The sequence below is a fragment of the Marmota marmota genome, unplaced genomic scaffold (assembly GCF_001458135.2).
Source record: "Marmota marmota marmota unplaced genomic scaffold, marMar, whole genome shotgun sequence".
In the NCBI taxonomy this organism is placed as follows: Eukaryota; Metazoa; Chordata; class Mammalia; order Rodentia; family Sciuridae; genus Marmota; species Marmota marmota.
In genome coordinates, this window is record NW_026000222.1 from 15,679,088 (window position 1) to 15,691,907 (window position 12,820).

Genomic DNA, 12,820 nt, shown 5'->3' on the forward strand with positions numbered 1-12,820 from the left:
AGTGTTTTCTCCTTAAAAAGTCATTTCTTGGTAGAATGGACTCTCCTAGTTGGAGGCACACAGCTTTATGGATATATGGAAAGAAAAGCAGTGACTACTTCTACCCTATGATACATCATCAAACATCTGAATCTCTATCTCCCAGTGGCATGCTGGTGGGTAGAAGAGGAGTTTGTGTGGCCTCAACTTGACTCCACTTTAAATAAAAGGACTCAAATACAGGACTGTCCCTATCCATTTTTTTTTTTTTAAACTGTTGCTATCTCAGTCAAGCTAGGACAAATTGTGACCCTACAATCCTTACCTAATGACAATGTCTATATAGAAGTTGAAAGAGATGATCCAGTATCCTATTCAAGATTTTTTTTTTTTTTTGTATCAGGGATTGAACCCAGGGATGCTTAACCACTAAGCCACATCCCCAGCCCTTTGTGCATTTTTTTTTTTTTTTAAAGAGAATTTTTTAATATTTATTTTTTAGTTCTGGGAGGACACAACATCTTTGTTTGTATGTGGTGCTGAGGATCGAACCCGGGACGCACGCATGCCAGGCGAGCACGCTACTGCTTGAGCCACATCCCCAGCCCGCCCTTTGTGCTTTTATTTATTTTTTTTGTAGTTGTAGCTGGACACAATACCTTTATTTTATTTATTTTGCTGAAGATCAAACCCAGGGCCTCACATGTGCTAGGCAAGCACTCTACCACTGAGCTACAGCCCCAACCCCTTATGTTCTACTTTGAGACAAGGTTTTGCTAAGTTGGTTAGGGTCTCACTAAGTTGCTGAGGCTGGCATTAAACTTGTGATCCTTCTGCCTCAGCCTCTTGAATTGCTGGGATTACAGGTGTGCACCACCGCACCCAGCTCTTACTCAAGATTTCTACACTATAATTTGTGTTGCTTGTTCTTGCAGGAGGGAAAACCGTAAGTTTCCATCAACACAGAAAAATTTACTCTTTCCATAAGCAGAACAACTATAATTCTGATTTTTAGTATTTTCTCTACAGTTATCTTTCTTTTTTCCTTTTTTTTTTTTGCAGAGTTGGGGATCAAACCGGGTCCTCTGGCAAAATAGGCAAGCACTATCTATCGCTAAGTCACACCTCCAGTTCTATGGTTTTCTTACAGGGGGAAAAAAAACTTTCTTCCCTCTTACCTGTTGCCACTGTGGATCCCAGTCGCCAAAGTTCCAAGTGATGAGCAAACTGGAAGAGGAGAAGCTGCTTCTTTTTTGAACAAGAAATGAGACATCGCTGTATCGAAGAATTGAAAAGTTATAAATAGGCCAGGGTCATTTGATGTCTCAGTACCAGGCGCAGCAGCAACTTTTTAGCACATTTTGAAATCCACTGACTTGATAAACATTTTGTTAACTACTAACACAGGGCCTGTCCTAGGATTTGAGAACATGACAATGACTAAAAACTATTACTACCCTCAAAAAGCTTCTGGTTTAAAGCTTCTTTAAACCAGACATGGTGGCACAACTCTGCAATCCCAGCTACTTAGGAGCTACAACGGGAGGATAGGAAGTTTGAGGCCAGCCACAGCATTTAGGGAGACCCTGTCTCAAAATAGAAAAAAGGCTGGGGATGTAGCACAGTAGTAGGACACCCCTAGGTTCAATCCCCCAACACCACAATGATAAACAACTGCACTACAGTATGCTAAAAAGTTTAACATGCCCGAGCACAGCATGCAATGGAAAAAAGTAGAAAAGATATCTAATCTAACCTTGTGGAGGAAAAAATAGGAGCCCAGATGAGATTTACTGGTAAAGATTAGTCAGGCAAAGAAAGCAAGGCAAGATGTTCTAAGTAGGCTGTACCTACTATATGAAATAGTTCAAAGGTCAAAGAGCATTCAAGGGAATAAAAACACACTTTTCAGAATGGTTAGACTGTTTGGGGTGGGGGTTGTACAAGTATGTGAAAGGAGAGGTGAGGAAAAGTGAAGGACCAGTCCAAGATCAAGACAGGTAAATATGCCACACTAAAGAATTAGGTCTCTCTGCTGTAGGCAGTAGGGACAACCAAATGCTTTGAAGCATGGAGCAATGAATAGAGTTGCTTTTTAAACAGATCAATGGAGAATAGGCTAGAATGACCCAGATGGAAATGAAATGAGATCATTAAGGAAGCTACTGTAAAGGAATCCATATCAGAAAACGTACTAATCCAAACTAGAACAATGGCAGCACAGACAAAGAAATAGCTTGATTCAAGAGATAATAACGGGGCTGGGGATGTGGCTCAAGCGGTAGCGTGCTCGCCAGGCATGCCTGCGGCCGGGGTTCGATCCTCAGCACCACATACAAACAAAGATGTTGTGTCCGCCGAAAACTAAAAAAATAAATATTAAAAAAAAAAAGAGATAATAACGACTATGTCCACCTCATCAAATCATTAAATACATGTAGTTTTGTATATCAAATGTATCTCAAGAAAGATGTATATATGCATGTTTGTGTATATGTAAATATACACACATAAAATAACAATGAGGAGACTTAGTGAAATTGGTGATGAATGGAATGTGGAAGTAGGTGTCGAGGACTACTGACTTATGAAGATGGCACTATTTACCTAGAAACTCTAGAAGCCTAGATTTTACTCCTTTCATCCAAAAATATAGAGTCCACCCTCAAAAACAAAAAGAATTATCATTAACCACAATTATTTGGGAAAAAAAATTATTTTCCCAGAAAGTGAACTAGGGTGATGCTATTGTCTCAAAGAATGTCTTTGCAGGAGGCTTGCATAAGAAATAGAAGAATGAAGAAGGTAGCTACAGCAAAATCCCACAATTTACCCCACAAGTATGAGCTGTGTTCAGTCTTATAGGACATAGGGTCAGGAAGATGAGGGGCCAACAGAGGGTGGGATGATACTTACATGAGGAAATGTGATTTTTCGGAGAGCAGCATCATAATTCTTCACCTCTACCTTCTCCATGAGAGGACGAATAACCAGGTGGGTGTCAGTGCCTGGGCAAGGGGGAGGTAAGGAGATTACAGAATGAGAAGTTATGTATGAAAACGACCAGAGCTGAGCAGAATAAAGCAGCAGCCTGACAGAGAGCAAGACCCACCTCCAGATATCAGTGCGGTTGGGCTGTGGGCCACAGCACGCACGTCATGTGTGTGGTGCTGGAATGGTTTGGTCCGCACCCACTGCTTCTCATTACTATTGGAAGTCACAGAAACCAGCTGAAAATGGAATATTGTGCCCTCGGCTGTGCCCACCACAAAACTGTCTTCTTGCTGAAAAATTAAATAATGAGGCAGGTACATGTGAACAAAACAGGGTCCAGATGGAAAAATATTCCATAAAATTTTTCTGTCTAGGCAGCTTAGAGAAAACTCATACCCAGAATTAGAAAGAAGGGAGGTTCCTGGGGGCTTTTTCCCTCTGGAAGCTAGCAATTCCACTAGAGGAGCAAGGTCATATGTAGGTGACAATGCGCCCCCTATTGGCTAAATTAACAATCAGCACTTCCAACTGTTAAGTTTTACAGTCACACACTGCATGTTTCAATCAACAGGCTACACACAGGAAGGACGGTGCTCACATAAAAATTAAAAATAGAGCTAAAAATTTCATATTACCTAGTGAAATTATAGCCATCAAATGTTGTAGCATGAAACATTACATGTTCATGGTGATGCTGGTGTAAACAAATCTACTGCACTGCCAGTTGTGTAAAAGTACAGCACATACAATTACGTACACTAGTTGTGCACTATAAGAGGCTGTACTTACTATCAGTTTGTGTAAGTATATTCTATTATGTTCACACAACACCAAAATCACCTAACAATGTATTTCTCAGAACATTTCCCTGTCATTAAGCAACACATAACTGTATATAAACTGGGTTCACTACAAGAGACAAATAAGTGAATAAACTAATCAAGAAATACAGTAGCCCTTTATAAGAAAATTTAAATTATAAACCACAAAAGAGATACCTGAACAAAGAAATCCATATCACGTTCTTTAATAGGAATGTTTAACATGATAAAGACATCATCATAAAGAAAATACAGAAGTTATATATGATGCAATAAATACACCAATTGTACTATAAAAATAGACTTTCATTTAAAACTAGAAAAAGGTGTTTCTAAAATTCATGTAAAGAAATAAATAACAAAGACCCCCAAAACCCAAACCCATAACACAAACAAAAATCCTAAACAAGAATACTAACAAGGTTGCTGGGAATATAGCTCAATTGGTAGAGTGCTTGCCTTGCATGTAAAAGGTACTGGGTTCAATCCCCAGCACCACCAAAAAAACAAAAAAACCCAAGAATAGTAACAAGGTTTTGTAACCAAAAAAATTGAAAATAGAGATTCATATAAATATACTTGTACATCAAAATTCACAGCAGTATCATTCACAATAGCCAAAAGAAGGAAATAATGCAAATGACTGAAATAACCCAAATGGCCATTAACACATGAATAAACTGATATGGTATATATATATATATATATATATATATATATATATATATATATATATATATACACACACACACACAGTGGAATTACTCAGCTTTAAAAATAAATAAAAGCTGAATAGCCCTTATTTGAAATGCTTGGGACCAAGTGTTTTAGATCTCAGAATTTTTATACTTTGGAATATTTGCATAGACTTTACTGGTTGGAATTCAAAATTCCCAAATGCTCCAGAATCCAAAACTTTTTGAGTGTTGCTCTTTATTAATGGCAGAGAGACACTAAGAATGGATAGAAAAGTGACTTGAACTTGCAATCGTCCTGCCTCAGCCTCCGGAGTCCCTGGGATTATAGGCATGCACCACCATGCCCAGCACTACACAGTTTTCTAATGCCCCCAAATAAACAGGAAGCATGAGAACAGTTGTACAAAAGGAAAATAGTACTTCTCAAGATTCTTCTAGGCTGCTTGTACCCATCTACAAGCAGACTAGATTAATTAGGAAAGAGGGGTGCCTAAAGAAAACCTTGTGCTGATCTTTTAGAGAATATTTTCTAGCATTAGATACCATAGAAATGGTATGGGTTTTCAGGTGCATTTTCCCAACCTCATCTTCTTCTAGTACAACATCCAGATAATGCAAGAGTGTTTGGGGTGTGTCACTGACTCATACCACAGCCCTTCCATCTACACATTAATTACTCAAAACTGGGACCCTACTCACGTCTGCTACAGCAATGGACTGCACATCAGCATTTGAGATGAGATGGCTCTTGACAAGTGTCCCAGTAGCTGAGTCCCAGAACTGCACTTTCCCAGCAGAGTCCACACTTATGACTGTGCCATCGGACAAAAAGGCCACACCCCATACAATACACTTCCGCTTAGACACACCCATGTACTGCCTGTCCACGATCATCTTACGAACAGCGCTACCTGAAAAAGAAAAAAGCACACCTTTGGATATAACCCATTTCTCCTTCAGTTTTCAAAAACCACTTGTGGCAGGCATGATATAAGTTAGTTGCCTGAACATAGTAAAGAGTAACCATAGTGAATCCAGCCTTGAAACTTCAAAGTGGTTACCTGAAGAGGAGAGGGGAGAGAGGAGGGAGAATGAGGGCAAGATAGAGAACACAAATCCCTTCTGGGGAGGTGAAATGGAAAGAGACACATGGGACAGTCATTTCAATCTGGCCCACTGCACACACATATTACACTGTGCTCTTTCCTAAAACTCCACACATGGGAAAGGGAGAGAAGGCAATGTTGACAAAATTTGGGGAACTAGAAAGCAGACTGGATAGTAACTTACTCAGTAGAATCCTGAATCTAAGACCCAACTGAGTTTCCCAACTCAGCCATGGGAAAACCAAGAAGCCATCTAATTTCTACTACAGAATTCTCAGAAATTGAGAACTCTAGACATTCTAAACACAGAGGTGAAAGCAGATGCTCAAAGGAGCAATAAATTGAAAGTAAATTTAAGAAGCTGGTGGAATTCTGAGAAGCCAGGCAACTGCCCAAACTCCATCTCAGCAGAAGTCTGGAGAGTTACTTACTCTTTGAAGAGGGATATAGGGAACAACTAAAGGGGGAGTATTGTTTGAAAAACAGCATTAATGAAAATTTCTAATTGAATGCCAAGTACACCAGTTTTCTTCTCCACAGAATGCTTAACAGCCAAGCTTATACTCACTAGGCAGGAGAAGGAAAAACCACATTTGGGGGAAGAGCTCAGTGGTACATACAGCACATGTTCAGAAAGCATGAGGCCCTAGATTGAGCCCCAGCACAAACAAACAAACAAAAAAACCTTCTGGGGATAATTAATGGTCCAAGAGAAAAGATCTAAAGATCCTGATTTTAGAAGTTCCCCCAACAACCCAGCCAGATCATCCTTTAGGGAAGCCAACACTCAGCAGGCCCCACTGTTGTGGTGGAGAACAATGGAACCCAAGAAAGCTTCTAATATGCAAGGCAGTGGCCAAATGGACTAATGGAAGCAACAATAAATGAAATGAGGAAACAGCGTAAAGAATGCTTGACAAATAATATCATCAATAGCCTTAGAAAGAGAAGAATTCATTTGTAGTAAAAATAAAAGAGAATGTTACAAAAAAAGAATATTCAGGGCTGAAATGCAACCAGTGGTAGAGAGTCAACCTAATGTTGGGCGCAGTGGCACACGCTTGTAATCCCAGTGGCTTGGGAGGCTGAGAGAGGAGAATCGCGAGTTCAAAGCCAACCTCAGCAATAGCGAGATGCTAAACAACTCAGTGAGACCCTGTCTCTAAATAAAATACAAAATAGGGCTGGGGATGTGGCTCAGTAGTCGAGTGTTCCCAGAAAACAAACAACCCAACCTCAAGTGTTCGTATGTATAAAGGATCAGCTCTTAGAATGGCATCATGTTTCCTAACGTGGAAACAGGGAATCCTCTCCAATGGAGAAGCAAAAGGAACAAAAAAAAAAAAAATCTGTGAAAAATCAAGTTCCAGATCTCATGGTGGCTAAGACAGATGAGAATAAATCAAAAGGTCCAAGATAGATACAATCAAGAACACAAAAGTAGCCGGGAAGGTGGCAAATGCCTGCAATCCTAGCAACTCAAGAGGTTGAGACCACAAGTTCAAGGGCAGCCTTGGCAAGACCATTTCAAAATTTTTTTCTAAAAAAGGCTGGTAATGTAGTTCAGTGGTAAAGCACCCCCAAGTTCAATCCCCATACCCCCTACCCGCCCCCCCTCAAAAAAAAAAAACCATAAAATTAGCAGAAAAGAAAAATCCCAGCTGTGTTGGATCTTAAATTTCCCCATCTGAAACTTTCTTGGTTTTTTTGTACTGGGGATTGAACCCAGTATATGTGCTAGGTAAGTACTGTACCAGTAAGTTGCACTCCCAGTCCACAACTGAAAGAATTCAAGGATAAACTCTTAATGCCAGAGAGGAAGAATATTATGCAAAAAAAGTATACAGGAAAGGAAAAGTAGTTTACTATGTGAGTAGTATCTATACAGTCAAAATTACAAACACATTGACTGAATACTAATCTCAACAAAGTTACATCATAAGCATATGGGGAGATAAGGAGAAAATGTGGGTATCTAAAAGGGTGGAAAAAGAGAGCTCAGTTGTAGAAGTCAGTAAATAATGGTTAAAACTCCAAAAACAAAAATATAGCATTGTAAGCATGTTACGTACAGCATAAACACCAAAAGAATCAGCCAAGAGTCTCAGTGGTTGCCTCTGAGCAATGAGAGAAAGGACATAGGGGATCTCCTGCTTTTTTGTAGTAGGTCTTGAATATTTTGACTACACGCTCATATAACTGTTAAAAAATGTTTTTTGAACTTAAGCATTGAGGAAAAAGAAAAAGGAAACATGTTTTGCTTCCATATCTTGGGAGTATAGATGTGCCCATGTAACAAGGTAAAGTCAATGTCATCACTAAGATTCTATTAGCCAATTTTTCAGGCCAAGAACAAAAAAATCCTGGATCTTTACCTTTCTGATCTCATGTCTCACCAACTACGCAACCAAGACCTTACATTCCATTTTTACCAAAAACTGGGATATGTAAATAGGCAGTCTACTGATCATTTATACTAAATGTAGAATTCATTATGGATGAATTTTACTGTGAATTCTTATGATGAAAAAATAATGCATTCTGCTAAGCAGCAAAGCAATAATAATCCAAGAAAAGAGTGAAATGCCCGGTAGATGTCTCACTTTGCTTGTTTATTTTTTGTTTTGGGGGGGTTGCTTTTCTTTTTTTTTTTTGGTAATGGGGATTGAACTCAGGGGCACTTTACCTCTGATCTACATGCCCAGTCCTTAGTTTTTATTTTGAAACGAGGTCTTGCTAAGTTGCTGAGGCTGTCCTTAGACTTTTGATCCTCCTGCCACAGCCTCCCAAGCACTGGGATTACCACCGTGCCAGGTGCCATCTCAGGTTAATGAGAAGTTAGGCCACCAAGGTCACTGAAAGCATGACAAGGAGTTACGCTTTTGGAAACTCAGACATGTGAACCTGACAAACAAAACCCACATCCCAAATGAACTGAGAAAAACAATCACCTGATTTGACATCAAATACACTAATGTAGTCTATGGAGCCAGCTGCAATGTGGGTAGCAGAGGGATGCCAGCTGAGACTCAGGATGCGACCTTGGGATTTGTACAATAAAAAAGAAAGTGACATACACATAAATACACAGCAAAAGATAACAGTGATCTCCAGGGCTAGTGTTCTACAGTCATCACTCTCCCATCTATCACACTCCCAACAGACAACAGATGAGAAAATGCCTGGGATTCACAATGAAGTATTTGATACTTTAATAATAATGAATGATAGAAGTGTAAATTAATACAATCTATTGAGGTAGTAATAAACTAACAAAATTTAGAAGTGCTTATTTTGGGGGCCCAGTAACTGTACTACGAATTGATCAAAAAGAAATACTTGCACAAATGCTCAAAAATATGTCTACGTCACGTGCTGCATAATGCCATTTTGATCAACAGACTGCATATAGAATGGTAGATTAGATAAGATTATATTGCCGGCTGAGAGTGTAGCTCAGTGGTAGAGTGCTTGCCTAGCACGCATGAAGGCACTGGGTTCAATCTTTAGCACCACATAAAATAAATAAATAAAATAAAGGTATTATGTCCACCTACAACTAAAAATAATATTTTCTAGTGACATCAGAGCCATCTTAGTTCATGTAAAGCACATACCATAATGTTCATGACATTATCTAATGATGCATTTCTCCAAATGTAACCCCCATCCCCATTGCTAATCAACACATGACTATATAAAAATTTTCATTGCAGCACTGGTTGTAAAAAAAAATAAAAATAAATAAGTAAAAATATCCATCAATGGGATTTGGTTATATGGAACACTGTAAAATAAAAAGCCATGCATACTAACATCGCTGACACAGAAGGATATCTGTGATTTATCAAGTGAAGAAAAACAAGTATAAAAACTCTTCTGTGTGCACTTATTTAAATGAATACATTAAAAAAAAGTCTAGATGATTAGTTTCAAAAATGTTGCCTTCAGAGTGGAATGAGATGCTCATTTTCTATTTCATATTAGGCTAAATGTGTATTATTTCTTAAGAGCATGTATCACCTTGATATTTAAAAAAGGACACTTAACAGATACTAAAAACAAAATAAACATCTGATTAGCAGAGGATAAATATCACTAATGGACACAGAATACATAGAAAATTACTATTCTCTAGAAGAGGATAAGCAACTACACCCTACTGCTGGTTTTTATAAACAAAGTTTCACCAGGGGCAGCCATGCTCATTCATTTAAGTATTAACTACAGGCTGCTCTTAAGCTGTAGTGACAGAGTTGACAGACAGTGAATAGCCACCAAAGCCAAAACATTTACTACATAGTCCTTTACAAAAACTGCTTCCTGATCTCTGCTCTTCAGGTCAGTGCTGATCCAATTCAACTAGGATTGAGAACCACAACTCATAATAATAAAATTTTAGTTTCAAGACTTTATGCATATTTGGTAAAACTGCACAAAAATAAGTGATAGCTAAAAAATTGATTTCCACAGAAGTGTTAGTTTTCCTGTTTTGGATTTTTTGGTTTTCTGTATCATGACTTCACTATGCTACACACAGGATGGTTTCTAGTATATTCTCTGTACTGAGATAAAATTAGCATATAGCTAAAATATTACCTGCAGCCGTGGGAAAATATCCCATCCCCAGTGGCACAGAAACATAACTTCTTGTTAAGGCTATTCACTGTCCCACCAAAAACAACCCTTACTTTTCTGCCGATCAAAATTTCTTTCAAACTGGATGCTGTCTGGGGTGATTTGAAATAGTTTCACAGATCCATCTTCACAGCCAACCTATTAGGAAAAAGAGGTAGAAAACAGAGAGAAAATAAACATAATTTTATAGACCCCCCCCCACACCCATAAATACATAGATACCCAAAACTATAACTTTCCCTGAAAGAAAAAAGACTGTGAAAGAAAAATATATTAGTATCTAAAAACTGACAGTAAATTCCTGACAGTCTTCATATCCTAGCCAGAAAGCCAGGTGATATTAAGTGTTCTAATCAATGGCCCAATTCCTGCATGTGACATTCAACACAAGTAGACTTTTACAGCATATCTCTATATTAAAGACATTAGCCTAAATAAAAGACCTACTAACCTTATAATCTAAATGGAGGCATCTTAATATACAAACTAATGCAAATTTTAAAAAACCATAGACACCACAGAAAATTAAATCCCTGCAAACACCTGTTCTAATGGCAATTATGCTCAAAATTTTTGAGAAACACAATTGAAATACAGTCACACAGGTTAACTTGCTGAAAAACCTCCCAAAACTTTTTTAATATTTATTTTTTAGTTTTAGGTAAACACAACATCTTTATTTTACATTTATGTGGTGCTTAGGATCGAACCCAGTGCCTCATGCATGCTAGGCGAGCACTCTACCACTGAGCCACAACCCCAGCCCCCTACTATGCTGTATTCTAAACCAAAATTTTTCATAAAACACAGCACACCAAAACAAAAACTAGTCTCTACATCTCCCTGTTCAAAATGATCATAGCTTGGGAAATACTGAAAAGACTTAGCCCTCTTATTTAATTACCAATGAAATGAGGTCCAAACTAGCAGCAAAAAGAAGGCAAGATGACAACGGAATTTTCATCCTTAATATTAAATACCAATATTGGAATCGGTATTACTAGGACCCAGCTAAGACTGCAGTTACTATGTACCATAACATAACTTTACTCTCCTTATGAACATGGGGAGGAAAGTTAAGAATAGGAACAAGAGAAATCTCAGTTTGAATTACCAATAGTTGCTTACTGACCAAAAGTTGAGAGCCACTGGGGCTGGCAGTCATACTCCAAATAGGTCCTCCAAAGGCATCCAAGGCATACTTGACATTTAATGCCTGTAAGTCATACTCAAGGATTTCTCCATTGAGTCCAGCACTAAAGAGTCGCTGTCCTTCTGCCCAACACAGAGCTTCTGTAGCTCGAGACTCATGACCTGGGAAAAACTACACAAACACCAGAACTTAACCTGTGATAAATGCATCAGTCATCAGCATTGATTGAGTATAGGCAACATGGTGAAAATTACTTCTTTACAAATAAATAGCGTGGGATTTGTTCTATCAGAAGATCACATCTATTAGGCATTTTGACTTTTTTTCAGGTTCAAATGTAGTTACTTAAAATTACTCTGTATAACGTTCATTCTTCTTCTTTTTTTTAATATTTATTTTTTAGTTTCCGGCGGACAGAACATCTTTGTTTGTATGTGGTGCTGAGGATGGAACCCGGGCCACACGCATGCCAGGCGAGCGTGCTAACGCTTGAGCCACATCCCCAGCCCTTTCTTCTTTTTTAATTAGAACTAGTTCAATAAAACTCTTTTGCCAGGCATGGCGGTGCACACCTATAATCTCAGCAGCTCAGGAAGCTGAGGCAGGCTGGTCATTGAATTCAAAGCCAGCCTCAGCGACTTAGGGAGTAACTCAGTGAGACTCTGTCTCTAGATAAAATATGAAAAGGAGCTAGGGATGCAGCTCAATAGTTAAGCTACCTGGGATTCAGAATAAAATATATTCAAGTTTGGTTTGAGGTATCCAATTGTACTCAATGTATCTAATTTCCTAAAAAGAATGCAACTATCTTGATTGGGTAATGGTCTTACTGTAATGTGCATGCATATGAACAGTTTTCCTGTTTTGGATTTTTGGTTCTCTGAATTATTCTTCAATAGGCAGTTACAACTATGCTACACAATATATATCTCAGTTTCTTTCTTTAAAAAAAAAATTTTTTTAGTTGTAAGTGAACACAATACCTTTATTTTTATGTGGTGCTAAGGATCGAACCCAGTGCCTCACACATGCCAGGGAAGTGCTCTACCACTGAGCCACAACCCCAGCCCAGATATCTCAGTTTTTTTATTTTTTAATTTTTTAGTTTTAAGTGGACACAATATCTTCATTTTATTTTTATGTGGTACTGAGGATTGAACCCAGTGCCTCATACATGCAAGGCGAGCACTCTACCACTGAGCTACAACCCTAGCCCAAAGAAATGTTTAAAAAAAATTTTTTTAAATGTATAGAATAAGGATACAAAGAAACACTGTACTGTTGTACAGTGTATTTTGTCTGGAATGTTTATAAAACAAAAAAGTTACATTAAGTGCTAAGGCTGTAGCTCAGAGGTAAAGTGCTCTCCTCAGATGTATGAGGTACTGGGCTCAATCTTCAGCACCACATAAAATATATAAAGATACCGTG

The 12,820-nt window shown here is 38.3% G+C and overlaps 1 protein-coding gene across 3 annotated transcripts in view; it reads right to left on the reverse strand.

Annotated features, from left to right (window-relative positions):
* Positions 1-12,820, reverse strand: part of Utp4 (UTP4 small subunit processome component) — a 28,658-nt gene that overhangs the window by 12,315 nt on the left and 3,523 nt on the right. For 2 of the 3 annotated variants that reach the window (XM_015496153.2, XM_015496152.2), the window contains exons 3-9: positions 11,369-11,560; positions 10,290-10,374; positions 8,550-8,639; positions 5,192-5,403; positions 3,092-3,263; positions 2,896-2,987; positions 1,158-1,254 (exon numbers count right to left, since the gene is read on the reverse strand). In XM_015496153.2, coding sequence (XP_015351639.1) covers positions 1,158-1,254; positions 2,896-2,987; positions 3,092-3,263; positions 5,192-5,403; positions 8,550-8,639; positions 10,290-10,374; positions 11,369-11,560 — 940 coding nt within the window. The remainder of the gene's footprint in view (positions 1-1,157; positions 1,255-2,895; positions 2,988-3,091; positions 3,264-5,191; positions 5,404-8,549; positions 8,640-10,289; positions 10,375-11,368; positions 11,561-12,820) is intronic. The other variant, XM_048792590.1, reaches the window with a different exon arrangement.